General features: G+C 33.8%; 1 protein-coding gene across 4 annotated transcripts in view; it reads right to left on the bottom strand.

Annotated features, from left to right (window-relative positions):
- Nucleotides 1-574: 574 nt before the first annotated feature.
- ZBTB41 (zinc finger and BTB domain containing 41) overlaps nt 575-20,900 on the bottom strand; it is a 106,559-nt gene continuing 86,233 nt past the window's right edge. For all 4 annotated transcript variants that reach the window (XM_045787738.2, XM_045787737.2, XM_045787740.2 and 1 more), the window contains 2 exons: nt 16,610-16,698; nt 575-5,186 (listed from right to left, as the gene is read on the bottom strand). In XM_045787738.2, coding sequence (XP_045643694.1) covers nt 4,531-5,186; nt 16,610-16,698 — 745 coding nt within the window. In that variant the 3' untranslated portion in view covers nt 575-4,530. The remainder of the gene's footprint in view (nt 5,187-16,609; nt 16,699-20,900) is intronic.

Here is a 20,900-nt window from a genome sequence, read left to right as displayed (position 1 = left end):
CCCTAATCACAAGTAACATTTATCATAATACTATTTAAAGTTTTAAGAAATGCTACTTGTTCCTTATTAAAGAATACATTTTTAGTCACTTCAAATTTGGCACTGAGTCTTAGAATAATTCAAATATGACTTTAAAAGTCCTAATTTTTCCTGAGTTCATCAACTCAAATTGTAGGTTGGTTGGGATGTTGCTGCTCCTAATGAGAAACTCATCTAGAACCATCACCTCTAGTTCAGTTTTAGGCAAACTGAAATGAGAAGCCATTCAATGTAGAGCTGTGTAGTCGTAGGAACTGATTACTTTTAAAAAGGGAGGGGAAGGTGAGGGGGAGGAGGAGACAGAGAGGCAGACACACTACTCATTTTATTTTATTTGTCAGATTCCTCTAATAAGCATCTAGAGACAGGCCCTGGAGTGGCTTCACAGTAACTATAAAGGCCACAAAAGAGATTTAAAAAAACCAAATGTTCACACTAGTACTTAGTGCCATTTCCCTAAATAATCACAAAGTAATCTAAAAAAAGTGTTGCCTGACCAGCAGGCAGCACAAACATAAAACCCATAACAACAACAACAAAATCAAAATCATTTATTAACCAGTACAATCTAGCCAGCAGAATCAATTTTAAGCAACTACAACACAGTGAAAAGGCACAAAGCATTCAATTCAGAAAAGACTGGGTATAAAAAGGACACTGTCAAAGAGCGAATGCTCTAAATCTGACTTTTCATCAATGATATGTTAAAATGATCTGGTAGGAAGAGAACTCAAACTTATAAACACACCAGTTTAATTGTGTTTCTGTTTGCAATTAAAGAGTGAAAAGCAATGAATGATATTTAATTACTTATTAGCCCTTAACAGTTTATAGTCACTCTGCAAAGATGTCTTGACACTTTTAAAGTTGACAGAATATTATTAGTGTACCTATTTCATGACCTACAATCACTTAAAAGGAAGTCACTTAATAAAGCACCAGTTTAAAACCCTATTTATGCTACTCCTTTTCTCCCAGCAATAAATGACTAAATTACTTAAAAGTATGCAAAGATCATTCATTACCTTTACAGTTGTTGGTTAAATCTTGCTGGCATGAAGAACAAACCCTAATCTTTAATGGTATCTTAGGCTGCAAAAAATAGGTGGGGTTTCTTATAAAAATAACTTCAACTTGTCTTAAAAAAAAATTCTAAGGCAAAATTATTTTAATAGTGTAGTGTAAAAAATAAGTTTATTATTTAGCATTTAATAGTGTCCACTTAAAGGTAACATTCAATTAATTAAACTGAGGAAAACTGAGTATTCTTACTTGTAATTGGTGTGTCAGTAGGACTATTCCCAGAGTATTTTCTTCTGTTTTTATTATACATATAAACACAAACATTTAATCTTAGTATTCAAACTAATGATTTTTTTAAAAATCCATAATACTAGGACTTCAACTGTGCTTCTTTGGACAAATATTTATTCAAACAACAAAGAATTTTAATTCTTTTAAACTATTTTAATACCTACTAAAAATCTTTGGTGCATTTAAGTAAAAACTGATTAGGTTAACAAATTTCTACACTTGATAAATTATTCAATTTACATATTAAGTGCTAACTGCTATCAGCTAAAAAATTAATTTAAAACAATAAATTATGTTCATAAAATAAAAAATTCTGAATGAGGCTAAACTTAGTTGCAAGATTCAAAATTTTAAGTATAGTTACAAAATTAATGGATTTTAGAGTTAATGGAACTTTTGTCCAAATACTCCAAATTAAATTACAAAAGGTTAACTGAAAAGAGTAGGCCTCATTACATATTTTTTGTGCCAACTTCAATGACTTATATACATTCAGTTTGCCCAAATCCATGAGGTTTTCACAATTTTAAAATTTCCTATATTCTAATTTTGGAAATTAGAGGCAGCAGATTTGTGTGTTTGTCCACCCGCTGAGATAATTTCTTCATAAGAATTAGACTAGTTCCCAGACTGTTTAAGATTACATGAGAAAATGTCGTGCCTGGCACAGAATAAGCATTTATTAATGCTAGCTTTCTTTCCCTATTAGTAGCTCTGACATTTATTAATGATGTGAGCTTAACTGAGTCCTTTATCTTAACCTCAGATTCTTCATCTCTAAAATGGGAATATAGCATGTCCTTTCTCTTTCAGAGCTGGTTATGAGGTTAAATAAGATAATTGAGAGCATTTTATGAAAGAGTAAACCAATATTCAAGTTTATCTATAATAACAACTAAATATAATTCTATTCCACTTTATATAAGAGATGTATTCCAGAAAAGTTTTATACTGTAAACCAATTCCTACAATCAAATTATATATGTAAAGCACTAGGAAATTATTATTAATAGAATCTTAAAGTAAATACCTTCAAAAAGCAAAGTATTCTTTTCAATGTGAAAATGCAACACCCTCTTTCTTTCTTGCTACCAAGCATATAATATACCATACACAGACACATACATACCATCTGCCATAAATAAGTCCAAACTTTTCTATGATAGTGTCTATGTAAGGCAGGGTATACTTTTAGGTATTATTTCGTCTCATTGTAGTAAGTTTTTAGTTAAAAGTCTTGCTGGTCTTTATGATAAAAATCATAAAGATCTATATTTTTAAAAGTCAATTTGAAAGACTAACAGACTAACAGTACCTCATATAGTCAAGTTCAATCATGTAAGTACCCCAGATATAACATTTCCACACAAAAGAACCTTTTAAAAAGAAGAATACAGTAATTATATCTATTGATCCTAGATTAATTATAACCAAAGATTGATAACTGAGGCAAAACTCAGGTTGGTTTTGTTACTTATATGAGCTACTTTGGTTAACTGCCTCAATCTCAACATTTTTTTTTTCTTTTGTTTTATTTCCACTAGTATGGTGAATGTTCCTGTAAAGTACCTTCATTTCTTAAGTGCTTCAGCAAACAAGTTTCCCCATTTATTAAGTGGTTAAATTTTATTCATTAAAACTTCATTTTTTTATTTGTGATTTTTTTTTCACAAGGGCTGGGCCAGACTTTACAGTTTACACAAAAAAAAGTGCTTAAAGCAATTAGGAGTGTAAACAAAACTGAACTAGAAAACTCCTAAAATTGCTATTTTCCAGTAGTTTATATACAAATGACATGCTAATAATAAAATCAACCCTGCCTATTCTAATTCTTCAAGCAGCTCTACTAGGAAACATTATCCTAGCTTAAGTTTAAATTGACTTGAAAGTATGGAAAGTGCACATCTTTAAAGGTATTTTATAATTCTGACTTTTTCCTCGATTAATTTTTATCAGTGAGGTTTTTGCTCTAACTGCTATTTCCTTTCACCAAGTCCTCAAGTCTTATCTCCTACAAAAATAAAAAACAAGGATATTACAGACATTAGGCTTATGTGAAAACCAAAATAAAGGTCTAGATTACATGTAAATCTGTATACAAGTAGTGGTTCCCTTTAATTAAAGTAAACATTAAGTTTAGTTAGACATGAATTTTTATAATTTGTTTGGCACCTTCCCTAACAATTATATATGAAATATCTAGGTTCTGTTTCCCACAATTTTGTTAGCCAAAGTAAATGAGACCAAAAGTAGCTTGTTAATTAAATTTCATTGATAGTTATAATTGCCCCTCCTTTAATGAGATGAAAATACATGCTACGATGTAATGTTGATGTTTCTTAAATGATAAAACATAAAAGATGAACTTACCTTTGAAGCTATCTAGTTAAAACTGTCATAATTTGCCTTTAATACCTTTTCAACTTATATAATTTAATGCCTACACATTAAAAATTTGCATTTCTTATTCATAATAATTGAAGCATAGCCAAAAACCAATCATTTGGATAATTATTTCAATTCTAGGTTTCATTTAACAAGCTAATCTTACGTTAAGTTAGCTTTTTGGCTTTGAGTTTGTCAAAAGACCAAAGGATTAATAATAACCTGAAATTAGGGCCACATTAAAAAAAAACAACACAGAAATATCCAAGACTTCCCTATAAATTTAAATTCCTAGTTTCAGTTTTTTAAAATGTGGAAGAAACAATAATGAATTTTAAGTTAGGATAAGGAAGAGTTGCAATTATTAGTGTACTCTTATATTCTTTCTTAAAGGCTACATGGTCCTTAAGCTTGTTTAGAAGATGGTGAAGGGAGAAAAAAGGATTGAAACTAAAGAAGAATAAAAACTTCCATGGATAATTAAGAACAAAACCAAAAACAAAACCATAAAGTCAACAGCTAGTAATTTTGAAAAGTCTGAGAAACCATTAAAAATTAGCACTAAGTCATCTTTAAAAATCATAAAAATGTTCATTTCAAATATTATACCTCAAAATGTGTCCAAATATTCATATGTTCAGTAAACAGAGATACATATTTTTCTTGATTTTTCTGAGGACTGGAGAAACTAGAGAAAATGAAAAAATAGCAGCCTTACTAATTTAAAAGCCATCAGTCTAGGCTACCATTAGCACATAACCATCAAAAAGTCTGTGGAATGTTTAGATTTACTCATGAATGATGCTCATTATTAGAAATACTTTGTACAGCAGTAGCATTATCAAGGCCTAGTAATGTTCCAAGATAAGACTGTTCTCTAGGATCTAGCATTTGTTCAGGTCGTACTGGATGAACTATATTTGCAGGTTGAGGAGTGAGAGTATACTTTTCCAGAAAAGCTAAATCAGCTGCTCGGGGATAATCAGTTGCTTGTGGCTGTGGTGACAAGATCTCATGAGAAGATGGTGGGAGTGTGGTTGTATGACGCACCAGATCATTCTGAGTGTCAGGCATCTGAACTGGAACCAATGTTACTGGAACACATACTTCAGCAGACACATTCTGTAACATAGTCTTTGCTTCTGACTGATAAACTTTGGGCTGGTCCATATATTGTTTTGTTTCTGTTTGAAAGATTTTATCATCAGATGAATATTCTACTGGCAAAGATACAAGTTTTTCCTCAGAAGTACTGAGAGGATCGTCAGGAGATTTTATGCCATGAACATGGTCAATGTGGTATTTCAGCTTGTCTTTCCGCTTAAATGTTGCATTACAGTGCTGACAGTTGAAAGGTCGGGCATCAGAATGAATAACCAGGTGTTTTGTTAAGGTTTTCTTAATTCTAAAAGATTGACTGCAAATTTGACACTTGTATGGTTTTTCACCTGTATGAACAAAAATGAAATTAAGTGTAAAATGCATTCGCTTGATAAGACAATGATTTAAAGTAACAAATTTTCCACACGAATACTCACAAGAACTTAGTAACAGCAGTGATATTATATGTTATCACAATAAAGGGAATGGGCTCAAACATTAAAAAGATCCGGGTTTGAATTCTAGCTGTACCACTTACCAGCGAAATCTGGAGCAAGACAGTTTCTGAGCATTGTTTCTTCACCAGTAATATGGAATAACAATAGTACCTACCTCAGAGTTGGTAAATGCATTGAATGAGAAAATGAGTAGTGTTTAGATCTGTACCTGGCATAAGTATTTAATGGACCCACTATTATTATTGTTTTCTTTTATTCCTACTATAGCCCCTAAAAAAGTTGTAAAACCAAAACATCTGATTTCTTCCCACGAGAGAAGGGTAAAAAGTAAAACAGCAACCCTGATTAACCGAGTTCTTAGAATCAGACTAAATACTAGTGATACTTACATCTAGTCTGAGGTCAACATAGGAAGCTGGACTAGTTTTCACTTCTTCCTGAGTCAGGTTTCCATACTGTAGTTTTGGGTTTTGGTTTTTTTTTTTTAATATGAAACATTATAAATTCCTAGGTTAGCCAGTGTTGTAGGCAGAATAATGGCCTCCCAAAGACGTACGTGTTCTAGGGAGCTATAATTATGTTATTTTCCATGGCAAAAGGGACTACGTAGATCTGATTAAAGATTCTGAAATGGGAAAATTAACTGGATTATCCAGGTGGGCCCAATTTAAACACATGAGTCTTCAAAACTGGCTGCTAACTGAAGAAGAATGGGTCAGAGAGATGCAACAAGAAGAGAATTCGACCCCTGCATTGCTGGCTTTCACAATGGAAAAAGGCCAGGACCAAGAAATATGGTGGCCTCCAGAAGCTGGGAAAGACTCAGCTTACAGTAAATAATAAAACTAGAACCTACAGCTCAAAAAACCAGTTCCACTAATAAGACAGTTGAGAAGGAAACCGATTCTTTCCTAGAACTGCCAGAAAGAAACGCAGCCCTACCAACATCTAGATTTTCGCCCATGGCAGATTTCTCACCAACAGAGCTATAAGATCATACACAATTATACTGTTTAAGCCACTAAGGTTGTGGTAATATGTTACAGCAGCAATACAAAACAAATAAATCCAGACATACAACTACAACAGACACAAAGGCACATATTTTTAAAGCTAAATGAAAAGATTTTATATTAATTGCTATATGGGTTTGTTGATAGCACTGTTTTCTTCATCTTTCCATTTAAAACAAAGCTAATTCTCCCAGAAACTTAAGAGAATTGCATCTTCAAGTTGAGCCACTAATATCAAACAATTATTTGTTAAATATTATTGCTTAATTGTTATTTTGTAGACCACTAGAACTTTCAAATCTCAGTGACAGAAAATTTATACAGACTGGAATGCTGGTTTCTGATACGATTAGATTTCTACTCGGTTCTGGACTAATATCATTACTGATGTCACTAAAGAAGAAGTAAGACATGAAGTAATATATTATATAAAGGGTTAAAATTCCTGAAAAGATAGTATTTGCAACTGTGTATAGAACACACTGCATCCAACATTTGATTTCACCTCAAATACCTAGAATCAGGGACAATATGAAAAAGGTTATGAAAGACTGTTCTGAAAAACAAAATTACACTTCCAAAATGCAAGAACTATAAAGTTCTTTCTATAATTCCTGGCATCAAAACCAGTCACACCAGCTTTAAATGATTTTTTTTTAAATAAAAACCCTAGCACAGCATTATTAATACCACCGACAAGCACAGATTTTACTTTTAAAGATAAAAGTTTTGGTTTTAAGTGTTCTCCTTTGGCACAGTACTAGCCATGATAGTTTCTTAAGCACATTCATTAAAAAGCTTTTATAAAGGACTTCAAGTCCTAGTCAATCAGTTCCAGTGTTCCATGAATACTTTTAAGAATATAGTGAAAAGGGTCAACAACTATGAACTTAACAAAAAGAGGAATACATATTAAAGAAACATACTTTCTTTTTTTAAAGTTCACATTGTTTTTTTTTTTTTTTTTTTAAGATTTTATTTATTTGACAGAGAGACAGCCAGCGAGGGAGGGAACACAGGCAGGGGGAGTGGGAGAGGAAGAAGTAGGCTTCCAGCAGAGAAGCCTGATGTGGGGCTGGATCCCAGGACCCTGGGATCACGCCCTGAGCCAAAGGCAGATGCCCAACGACTGAGCCACCCAGGCGCCCCAAAGAAACATACTTTCTACAGCAAGTCTTTCTGTACCAAAATTACCATTTCACAATAATTCATACAAATTGGATGCATCTCAAGATCATAAATCAGAGACCTAAGGAAACAAAGGAAAGGTCTCTTGCAAGATATACAGAAAGGAGTCTATTTTTTAAGAGTAGAAGTAGATAAAACAATTCTCAAAGAAATGTAATCTACTTCTCAGCTAAAATCATAGAAATTTATGAGTTTTTAGAATTAAAAACTGTTGGGGCGCCTGGGTGCTTCAGTCAGTTAAGCATCCAATTCTTGATTTCGGCTCAGGTCATCATCTCAGTCATGAGATCGTGTCCCTCATCAGGCTCCATGCTCAGCGTAGAGTCTGCTTGAGATACTCTCTTCCTCTCGCCCTTTGCCCCTCCCCTGACTCATGCTCTCTCTAAATGAGCAAATAAAATAACATCTTTAGAATTAAAAAATGTCTTCCAGTGGATCAGTTATGTTTAGATATTAAAAATTAGTATATGAAAATATAACGTGAGAACTTTAACTCAGACTTGATAGAGTAGTTTATGTCACACTATATCTCTTGCTGGTGAAGGGGAAAAGATAATAAGATTTTTAAAAACTCAATCTACTCTTTAGAGGCACTGTAGTACAAACAAGGCAGCCAGGACGTAAGAGGCCAAGATTCTGGAGACACAGGAAGATATGGAGGTGTTTTCTTTTCTCAGTGTACTTTCAGATTTAATGTATGGGGAAACAGAGGCCAAGTGGCAGCTGAGGGCTTGATGACATTCCACTGGAATGGAAAGATCAAAGCTGGAGTTTGGAACTACCAAGGATTTAAGGGGTCAAGAGCCTGGAAAGAACAACAAAGAAATGAACAAAAATACCTATATTTGCCAACTCCCAAGATGAACATTTGCCGGATAAGACAGCAAAAAACCAGAGGCTGGGATACTGAAGGTTTGAACAGATATTGAAGCAATCCCAAGGGTACTGAGGAGACAAAGATTAGAGTTTAAGTCTCACTAACGTGGGAAACTCTGGTACAAAAATCATTCTTCAGTTGAGACCCCAGAATGATGATGAACTAGAAGAAAGGTAGAGTAGAAATAGACCAGAAGAGATCAATACCATCTCAGTCTATCTGCTTGTGAGAAAATTAAATACATCTAGGAAAAAATACAACTTCAAGAGCCTCTACAATTTTTCATTCATAAAATCTAAAGTTCAATTCAAAACAGTCAGGCATATCAAGAAATAGAACCAAATGACCAAAAGCCAAAAGAGGGAGGAAAAAAAAAAGATAACAGATATGCCTAAAGGTGAAGAAAAATTATGAAGACTGGAATGTTAAAATGAGTATGATTAATATATTCAAGAAAATACAGAAAAGAGAATTTCACCACAGAATTAGAATCTCTGGGAAAAATAAAAATTCTGGAACAGATAAATAAAATAATTGAGGAATTCAGTGGATGGATTCAGTAGCAAATTAGACACTACAGAAGAAATAATCAGTACAGTGGAAAATGGATCAATAGGAATTACCCATATGGAAGCACACAGAAAAACAGGATTGAAAATACAGAAAATACACAAATATGCCTCGGTGGCTCAGATGGTTAAACATCTGACTCTTGATTTCAGCTCAAGTCATGATCTCAGGGTCGTGAGATCAAGTCCTGTGTTGGGCTTGGGGCTGGGTGTGGAGTCTGCCTAAGATTCACTCTCTCCATCTCCCTCTGCCCCTCCCACCAGCACTCACGTTCTTTCTTGCTCTCTAAAAAAACCCAAAAACCAAAAAACAACCCCCCGCAAAAAACAGAAACAGCATGAGATATATATATATATAAGACAAAGTAAAATATCTAACATACATAATTTGGAATCCCAGAAAAAGGAGAGAGTACAGAGCAAAGGCAATATCTGAAAGAAAAAATGGCTGAGAATCTTCTTAAACAATAAAAGACATCTCAAGTCACAGATGCAGTAAGTTCTACAAACATCACAAAATACGAAAAAACCCTAAAGCCAAAAAGCACATCTGGACACACTATAATACAACTACTAAAAATCAAAGATTGAAAAATCTTAAAGAGCAACCAATTAAAAAGAGACATTTCCTTTAAATGAGCAACAATAAGACTAATAACAGTATACTGTATTTTCAACAAAAACGAAAGAAGTTCAAAGAGGAAAAAAATGACATATTTACAATGTTGAAAGAAAATTAACTACTAATACAAATTCTATAGTCTAGAAAAATATTCTTCCGGGCGCCCGGGTGGCACAGCAGTTAAGCATCTGCCTTCGGCTCAGGGCGTGATCCCAGCGTTCTGGGATCGAGCCCCACATCAGGCTCCTCCGCTAGGAGCCTGCTTCTTCCACTCCCACTCCCCCTGCTTGTGTTCCCTCTCCTGCTGGCTGTCTTTATCTCTGTCAAATAAATAAATAAAATCTTTTAAAAAAAATTCTTCATAAAGAAAAATAAAAACAATTTCAGATAATCAAAACCTAAGAGAACTTTATCCTGCAGATATGCACCAAAGGAGTCCTTCATGTAGAAGGAAAAAATTCCAGGTGGAAGAATGCAAATGCAGGAAGCAGTAAACAGTAAAGGGCAAATACATGGTTAAAAATAAATAATATGGGTTATTTAAAACAAACCAAAAACTAATGTCTTCTGTGGTTTGAAGTATATGTAGAAGTAAAATACATACCATGCATAAAGGGTAAGAAATAAGGGTATTGTACGGTCTTTGCGGTTGTCTAGAAATTGATAAAGAACTAACTTAAGATAGACTCTAATAATTTATGAATACACATAGCGATCTTTAGGGTGACTACTAAAGAACAATGCAAGAACATATAACTGACAAGTTAACTGAGGGGAAAACGTGTAATAAAAATTCTTCACGATTACAAGGAAGTGAAGACAAGAGAAAGAAAGCATCAAGGAACAGATGGGACCAATAGCATGATGACAGATTTAAGCCCAAATAAATACCATGTAAAATTTTAATGACTAAACATCCCAATTAAAAGAGATTATCATAATAGATAATAAATGATGCTTCAAAGACCCACATCTTAAATACAGGTCCCCAGAAGGATTGAAAGGAAAAACAGAAAAAATATACCACTGACATCGGTAACATAAAAATACTTAGAAAACCCCCAAAGATTTAGGATTTAAGCAATACAATTCAAAATAAGCCATTAATGAGAATAAACCAGAACAGACATTAGAAAATATCATAACTGAACTATAATGGAAACACGAACCATAAAACAAAATGTGGAATCTAACTTGAGCAGTATTTAGAGGGCAACTTAGAACTTCAAAATACATACAAGAAAAAATAAGAAAAAAAAGAAATGCTAAAATTTAATAAGTTAGGCATGGATATAAAAAAAGCTAGGGAAAAACAGAAATTAAACCCAAACAAAATTAAAAAAAAAAAGCAGAAATGAAATAAAAAAACATGTATAAAGAGGGAAAAATCAACAAATTCCTACAGTCACTGAAAAGATACATAATATGATAACTTGAATTCTGACGGTAAATTTCATATTTTAGAGTTCTTTAAAAAATAAAAAATCTGACAGCTCTGTAACTATTAAAGAATCTTTCATTGAAGTGTTTCTCCAAAGAAAATAAATTCAAAGGGATTTATCAGTGAATTCCTCCAAATATTAATAAGGAAATAATGCCAACTTTATATAAGCCCCTCCATTTCATTTAAAAAGATGTATTATTTCTGAAATCATTTTTTGAGGCCAGCAGAGTCATAATAACAAAACCTGTCTGAGACATTACAAGGGGGGAAAAAAAGGAATATGTCTAATCAAGATAGACCAAAAAAAAAAAAAAAAGATACAAAATACAAATTAAATTCAACTATATAGTAACTGGATAATAAGTGACCAATCTGTGTTTATTTCAGGAATGCAAGATATAATTTAAAAAATCAATATAATTTATCTCATTAATAAAGGAAAAAGATATGGTCACCGCAATAAATGCAGGGAAAAAATCTGTTAAAATTCAACACCTATTCATGACACTCTAAATAAATTAGGAATCGATGGTAATTTATCCGATAAACAGTATCTACAAAATATATAGCAAACAGACTTTTTAAAAAGATTTTATTTATTTGACAGGGGAGAGAGAGAGCGCAAGAGAGAGCACATGAGCAGGGGAGGAAGGGCAGAGGGAGAGGGACAAGCAGACTCCCCGCTGAGCAGGGAGCCTGACATGGGGCTTGATCCCAGGACCCTGGGACTATGACCTGAGCCGAAGGCAGATGCTTAACCAACTGAGCCACCCAGGAGCCCCAGAAAACATCATACTTAATTATGAAACACTGAAAGCTTTTCTTTGGAGATTAAGAATAAGACAAGGATGTCCACTACTCAGTATTTCTATTCATGTACCACTGGTGATGTCAACCAAAGCAATAAGGCCAAGAGGGAGAGAAAAAGATTTAGAAAGGGATAAATTAAGTTGTCACTATTCACAGATGGCCAGTTTGTATGTCTGGAAAATCCAAAAAGAGCTAAACTATAAAAATTAGTAAGAGAACTTAGCAAAGTCATTGGATAAAAAGTTAATATACAAACTCAACTGCATTTCTATACATCAGAGACAAATACAAATAAAAATAGTTCATAATTTTGTACAAAAACATCAAGCATCTAAGTATAAATAATCTAATGAAAATGTGTGAGATATCTGCACTAAAAAGCTATAATATCTTTTTTTAAGCAGGCTCCGTGCCCAACAGCAAACTTGAACTCATGACCCTGAGATCAAGAGTCACATGCTCTACCAAATGAGCCAGGTACTCATTACCCAAAAACTGTAACATCTTTGAAAAACATTTAAAAGAACTTAAGTTAATGTAGGCATTGTTCCATGTATTGGATGACTCAATATTATCAAGATAATCAATTGAGGAAAAATTGACTATATATTCAATGATATTCTAATAAAATTCCCAGTAGGTGTTTGTGTTTGGAAATTAATAAGATGTTTCAAAATTTGTATAAAAACATAAAGGAACAAGAATAATAAAGACACCAAAAAAGAACAAAGTTGGATAATTTACAGTACCAGACATCAAAAGCCACAGTAATTTACATATATAGCAATGGTGCAAGGATATACAAATAATACAAAAGAACTGAGCAAAGCCTAAAAACAAACCACACATACCTGATCATTTAATTTAAAACAAATACGCCAACGAAATGCAGAAGGATGGTCTTTCCAATAAATCGTGCTAGGGTAACTAGATAGCTACATGTAAAAAGCAAAAAGCAAAAAAGGAACTTTGACCTTTACCTAATAATGAACAAAAAAGTAAATTACAGAAGGCTCATAATCTAAATATGTAAGTTAAAATAGCTCTTCAAGGAGGTAAGAGAAAAAAATATTAACAACCTTGGAATAGGCAAAAATTTCTTAAAGAGGACAGAGTAAGAAATTAGAAAAAAAAACAAAACCCAGCAGTACATGACTTCTATAAAATTCAAAAATTTCAGTCATTGAAAGATACCGTTACTAGAGTGAAGAGGAAAGCCATGGAGTAGAATGAATCTGCAATTTAGATATCCAACAATGGACTCATATCCAGAATACAGACGGAACTCCTATAAATCAGTTAGAAAAAGACAGACAACCCAGTTTAAGAAAATCAGCAGAAGAATGAATCAGGTATTCCAAGAAAGAGGATATTCAAATGAATATATACTAAGGGTGCTCAATATCATTACTTTCACGGAGATGCAAATCAAAGCCACTTTGAGACAGTGCTACATATCCATCAGAATGGGTTAAAAAAAAAAGACAGTATTGGGGCACCTGGGTGGTGCAGTCGTTAAGCGTCTGCCTTCCGCTGGGGTGTGATCCCAGCGTTCTGGGATTGAGCCCCACATCAGGCTTCTCCACTAGGAGCCTGCTTCTTCCTCTCCCACTCCCCCTGCTTGTGTTCCCTCTCTCGCTGGCTGTCTCTCTCTCTCAAATAAATAAATAAAATCTTAAAAAAAAAAAAAAAAAGACAATACCAAGTGTTGGTGAAAACGTGGAGCAACCACAATTCTCATAAACCATATACTTACTGGTAGGAATGCAAACTGGCACAATTACCCTGGAAAACTGTTCAGTAGTGTCTACTAAAGTAGAACATATGCATATCTTACCAGCCAACAGTCCCGTGGCCAGGCATATACACAAGAGAAATAAATGCATATGTATAATGAAACATCATGAACAAGAATTTTCAGAGCAGCTTTATTCATTAGATCCAAGTAAATACAAACCAAGTGTCCATCAAAGTACAATGGATAAATAGTGGTATATTTCTATGAACATTAAAAGAAACAAACCCATTTCCATGGATGAATCTCACAGGCATCATACTGAGTGAAATAAACCAGACCAAAAAAGAGTACATACTATATGATTCCATTTATATGAAGTTCAAACAGGCAAAACTAATTAGTTCTGACAGAAGTCAAAATAATGATTATTTTGCAAGGTTATTCACTGGGAGGGACCAGAGAGGATACTTCTGCAATTCTGGTACTGGTAATATATTAATACTTTATATTAATCTGAGTGGTGTTTACATAGATATATTCATTTATAAAAATTCATTGAGCTGTTGTTAAGATTTGGGTACTTCATGTATAGCTTAAAAAATTCTACAAAGTCTAAAATCAGGCCCTAAGTTTATCGGCTTTAATGCCTATTTTAAATAAATGCACTACATTTCAACAAGACTACTATGAGAACAGATATAATCACTACTCTAGAGAATTACAACAAGCAAAACACATGATGGATGAGAGTAAGCCATTTATAGAAGAAAATCCTGTATCTGTATTCCAACCAATTTCCCTAATTGTGCAGTTTGAAAACATCAGATAGATTAGAGGTTAGTCATAGGTAAACATGATAAATTCATTCACTCAACAAATACTTACTAAGCACCTACTATTTGCAAGTCCTGGGCTAGGCACTGATCATATCTACTCATTTGAACCAATTAAGTATACTGACCTGGCCAAAACTGAAACCAATCCATTAATTATAGCTTGCCTAGAGACAGAATATATGAACAGAAAAGAAAAGGTCTATATGGAATCTAGTTAAGGGGATTCCAAAAAACGTGAATCCGTTTCTTGAAAAAAGCAGTACAGAAAATGCACTAAGGATATCCTGGCTAGGGAAAAAGAATCTGGGGAGCAAAATTATTCTGGTCACAAGAGAGGTGCACTATTACAAGGGTAAACATGATTCAGTATTCTTCACCATTTCCTTGATAAACTATTCCATAAAATTACTACCTAACTTTACTCTATAACCATATTTTAGCAATTTTTCTGGTTAATAAATTTAGAAACTCTGCTTCCTTGATTAGAGAAAAAGGATACCTTGGATAGTACACTATTCAGTCTCTAGAAGGTGAATAATAAGCTGACATTCTCGTGAATCTATTTCCAGTGGTTACTATGAAGAACAGGTCCTAAGAGTATTTATAACTCTCAGTGTACAGATATAAAAGTGAGTTTCTGGACCTATAAATCTCAGGAATGGACTTGGGAATACGGCAACCAGTTTGTGGAAGGGTCCCACTGTGAAGTCCTGTCTGGGTAGCTTGCTGGTTACTTTAGATTAGGAGTTGGCAAACTGTAGCCCGGAAGCTGAATACAGCCTCTTGCCTGTTTTTGTAAATAAAGTTTTATTGGAATGCGGTCATGTTAATTTGATTACACATTGTCTACAGTTGCTTTCATGCTACAGAAGCAGAGTTGAGTGACAGAGACTGTCTGGTCCACAAAGCCTTAAATGTTTATTATTTTGCTCTTTACCAAAGAAGTTTTCTGACCCCTGCTTTACTTGATTTCTCCCTCTCATAACTGCCATACTCTTTGTCTTATTCTGTAATACAGCTCATTTCTGCAATTTTCAATGGGCAGAGTGACCTGTCCCTAATTTCAACTAACTGAGATATTCAGAGATGGAAATTTCACATTGTCATTGGTCATTGACTAATTAGTATAAGTTAATGTTTTCAAAAACTTAATGCAATTGTAAAGCAAGCCCTTATTAAGTTTCTCCTCTAAAATAATTCCTGCACTTTTACAATTCTTAAATCATCAATGGTCTTGAATTAACTTTCTTAAGTTCATCATCTCTTTCAAACCATAAGTTTATTAAGCTTATTATTAATAAATAATATGGAAGATCGCATTAATATGGTTTCTTCATTTTATATTCCTATTTATGTACCCCCAAATTATGACTTTTTCCTTTGGAGGGGGGTGTATTTTATTTTTAACAGCAGCACTGTATAAGTAATAAATTCTTTACTGTAATTCTTTGGTACTGAAATTGCCCAAATTCAGTTATTTTCCATTCTGATATTTATGAAATCAATTATTTTTCTCTTCTAGAACAGCAGCTTGACAAATCCAAATAAATAAAAAATGAAACAGCCATAAATGCATAAATAAGCTTCTTTTTTAAAAAGAAAGAGAGGAAAGGTTTAAGAATTGTTAATTTCTATGGGAAGTCAAACAAGGACTATGACAACATATAAGAAAGAATCCAACACAGTCTATATTTCAAAATATGGTAGCATTACCAAAGGGGAAAAAAGAAAGGTTTGGAAAATGATATCTTCTGGAAAGCAGATGAAGCAAATCATTCTACTATAACTACCTACAAATCACAACTCACTATGTGAAAAAGAAAGTATACAAGAGTAACTTGGTAAGCAAGACAATCAAATCCTATCTGATTTATTCTTTTAAAAGAGAAAAAAAAGGAATGTCTTCAGAGAGTTACACAGATATAGAGCAAACATACACATCCAGAAAAGGGCAAAATTAGGGCTGAAAGTTGAGTAAATTTCCTATGGAGAAAAATTTGCCCAAATTTTACAAAATAATATTCAAAAATATTGAAGCTTATAGAGAATTAAAGGGCAGAATATTGCTCATTCATGACGTCGATTTTAATAAAATAAGTAAAAATCATATGGAGAAAAGACAAGAAAATTTTAACGAACAACAAAGTTTAAATGTCCATATTTTACTCCTGAATAACTGCACAAAGATATAAATAAAGTACCCATTAACTTTTACCTGAATGTGTCCGAAAATGCATTTCCAGACTTGATTTGCCTTTAAAAATTTTCTTACAAACATCACATTGATGAAAGGTTGCTTTGTATCTAAGAGACATAAAAAGGATCTAGTTTTCAATATAACTTTAATAACAATGAAAATAGGTTACAACATTTACAAAAATTACGTAATAATTCTCACATTAATAAAGCACAGAACTCCAAAGGAATGTGGAAATACTTTTTTAAAAGTACCAACCTTAACTCTGGCTTTTCCTCCTCTAGTTACATTCAACAAACAAATCTATAAAAAGAGGTCTTTAGACTTTAAACTTTAAACCACTTAATTTTAAGATTTAAATCATTGGACTTCCGTATTATTATTATTTGCTATTAAAAATATCAAAGGAAAAATTATAGGGACAGAAACAGATCAATGATGGGTTGAAGAAAGAAGAAAGGAGTTGAACAAAGAGGTCTGGTGGAAATTTAGGGGTGACAGAACTATTCTGTATCTTGACTGTGGTAATGTTTACATGACTACATGCATCTGTCAAAACTTGCAGAACTATACACTACAAACAATGAATTTCTCTGTACGTAGAGTATACCTTAATTAAATTTAAAAAATAGATTCTGGGGCTGAATGAAGAGAAACGGCAGCAATCTCAAAATGTGCCTTCATCAAAAAGGTGACATTGCTCTAATTGGTTCACTTAATAACACAAATAATAAATATTACAAACTTGAACTTAAATTTTAAACCTAAATTTTAAAAGAATGAGATACCAGTCCTTTATTTTTATTACAGATTAAAAGACATAAAAAGCTATAAAGTACTCAAAGCTACCTTATCAGGAAGTAGAGTACAGTACCTAAGAACACGTGTTTGTGATTTAAACAATCCTCGTCTCCAATTTCATTATGAGGATTAAGATATTTGTAAAATGATTAGCATTTAAGTGGTGGTTAGTAGGAAAGCCTATCCTCTCACCTTGGAAGTAATTTGTATCTGATGAGTACTTGCCAAATAATTAACTCAAACATAGGCTATTAAACTGTTCTGTAAGACAGTTTGCTTTTAAGATATCTACTCAGTCTTACTGGAATGTTTAGCATATCGTTACCAATATTCAATAGCAATAGTACACCTAAGGTTTCAAATGCCACTCACACTTTTCAAGTCATTCAACTCAACATTTACAAAGTGGCTACAAAAACCCTATGCAAGGCCCTGTCTTCCAGAAATTCACTTCTACCTGATGAAACAGACATTTAAAAAGATAATCTAGATTTAGTGACTTGGGAATGTCACTGACAAACTTAGCAAAAGACTTGTAACCAGGATACTTGGTTTGGCTTATTCTGTTCAGATCCATAGTAAATACAAATAGAGATACAAACAGGGTCACCATGGGCATCCAGAAAGACACAGGGGTACTCAACTAGGGGCAATTTTTGCCCTGCATGAGGCATTTAGCAATGCCTGAAGACTTTTCTGGTTTTCACAACTGAGGGTAGGTAGGTGCTACTGCCATCTAGTGGATAGAAGCCAAGAGTACCAATAAATAAACATCCCACAGAGCACAGGACTCTCCAACAAAGAATTATCTGGCCCATAATGTCTACAGTGCTGTGGCTAAGAAATCTTGGTCTATACTATGAGCAGAGTGAAGTTTTAAACATACATATGCTCAAAACACTTTAAGTGCCTCACAGTGAACATAAGACAAAGATAAATTCTACAAAGACCTCAATGGGTCAGACCCTATGTATGTACCTCTCCCTTCTCACATGGATACTAGACTGTAGATTTTCAGGATAGGAGTGATAAACAGCTCCAAATAAAGCTGAGATGCCCAGTGTGAAAAGGATTTAAAAATGTCTATTGGAGTTGACAATAAGGAACTTATACTGGCAGTAATTCAGGTATAGTCAAGTTAGAGGTCGTATAGCAACAGCTTGTTACAGTGAATGGAAAGTGGAGAAATGGATATGGATACTGAAATAGAGTCACCATTTTAAAATGTTTTAAAGTGAAGAAGAAACATTAGAAAATAATGGGTAGGAGGAGGGGTGCTAACCTTCATCACTCCACATTCTTTCCCTGGATAATCTGCTTTTATGTATTCACATATAAATCTTTATCCGCAGGTCAGACTTCACTCCTGAGATTTAGACTTAGATTTGCCTATCACATTTTTTTTAAAGATTTTATTTATTTATTTAACACAGATAGAGACAGCCAGTGAGAGAGGGAACACAAGCAGGGGGAGTGGGAGAGGAAGAAGCAGGCTCATAGCGGAGGAGCCTGATGCGGGGCTCGATCCCATAACGCTGGGATCACACCCTGAGCCGAAGGCAGACGCTTAACCGCTGTGCCACCCAGGTGCCCCTGCCTATCCCATTTTATGTTTGAGTTTCTATTAAGCATTTCAAAGTCAATACACACCAAACAATTCATCATCTCCCTCTATAAACTTAGTCCATCTTCTATATTCTCTCTCAGTGGCTGGTTTATCAACCACCCACTTGAAAAGAGGAATTCCTTAAAAACAGGAATTATCCATGACTAGTCCCATTCTCTCAAAAAACTAAGTACTTTTCAAATAAGTACCTTCTACTATTTATTACTAATGCTACTCCCTAGTTAGGCCCTCACCATCTTTTTCCTAAATTCTAACAGCTTTAAACTGGTTGATTTACTTGCCTCGATTTATCCACCACAAATCCAGCCTCCCTACACCAATAAGAGTGACTGACCCCAAAAGAAATCCAACTGTGTCACCCTCTTGTTTAAAATCGTCAATGGCTTTTTATCACATAGGAATAAGTACTGGTTCCATAAAATGATATGCAAGGCTTCATATTCTAGCTCCACCATTAGCCAGCCCTTGTAGAAAGTGGAACCTAAGGTTCTGGTTCCATAATTACCTAGGCCAGCAGATAGGCTCACAGGCTCTTGTGGCAGTGAGGGAATCCCAAAATTCTTTCATAAGGTTTACAAGGTCAAAGTTATTTTCAAAATAATACTGCAACATTATTTGCCTTTCCCATTGTGTTGACATTTACACTAATGTCATATACCAAAGACAGGGCAGGTGAAGTGCTGGTACCTCAGCTCTAAACAAGGTAACCAAAATCTACTAATGGTCATTGTGCTCCTCACTCATGCACTCACAAAAGAAAAGAAAAATGTGGTAAAGGAGTTAAATTACTAATTTTACTAAATTTCAACCTTTCAGACTGTGGCCTTTGTAATGTTCTCTGTGATGAAGTGGCAACTACACAGGCACTTCTACTGCATATACCAAAGTACGTGAGTCTGAGCTGTGAGCTGAAGTAGCCACTTTCTTCACGAAATACCATTTTACTTGAAAGAATAAGACAAGCCACAGTTACAGACTTGAGTATTTGGCAGATATTTTCTCGAAAATTAAAGGAATATTTGTCATCAATGATAAAGTTTGAGCTTTCGAGCTAGAATAAAAATTTTGGAGAACGTGCATCTGCCCTTGTGAGGCTGACAATTTCCCAATACTCCTTTCTGAGAGATTGAAGGCAATATTAACAAATGTGATTTGTTGATCCTCTACTGTGAAATGTGCTAACATTTAGAAAATGGGCATAACTTAGTGAACTCATATTTTCCAAATGACAAATGCATCACATTACGATTTATGCATAGGTAAAAAAATTCATTCAAGTACAAGACCAATAGACTGTACAGTATGAAAACTTCATCAACCTTGTTTCAGACTGCACCTTGCAACTAACTTAAAGAAACTAGCACTTAAACAGTTTTGGTGTAGTAGCAAAGACTAATAACCACAATTATCTAAGACTGCTATCATAATACTCCTCCTTTTACCAACTACGTACAGAGAGAGGCTAGATTTTCTTCATTTACTTCAAATAAAATAATGCATGGCAGCAGATATGATAATCCAACTGTCTTCTATTAAGTCATTGGAGAGATTTACAAAAATGTAAAATATGCCACCCTTTTAAAATTTTTAAATTTGTTTTGTAAAGTAGCTATTCTTTACAAATTGCTTTTTATGTGAGCATGTGATGGGTATATTACTATTTTTAAGTGAATTAATAAATACTTAATTTTTTCTCAATTGAATTTCTAATACGATTTATATAACTTAAACAATAATATAATTTTTATATTGTAATTTATATAACAAGAGCTCCTGAGATACTGAATAATTTTTAAAGGGGGTTGAGAAAAAGTTATAGAATCTCAGGAACAAGTGAGTCTGCAGTTCAGTCTATCTTCCACCCATTCATACAATGTGTTG

This window comes from Ursus americanus, chromosome 2 (assembly GCF_024610735.1).
Source record: "Ursus americanus isolate L20-20 chromosome 2, mUrsAme1.1.p, whole genome shotgun sequence".
In the NCBI taxonomy this organism is placed as follows: Eukaryota; Metazoa; Chordata; class Mammalia; order Carnivora; family Ursidae; genus Ursus; species Ursus americanus.
Note: the sequence above shows the minus strand (reverse complement) of the source record. Positions and strands in the feature narration are given on the sequence as shown.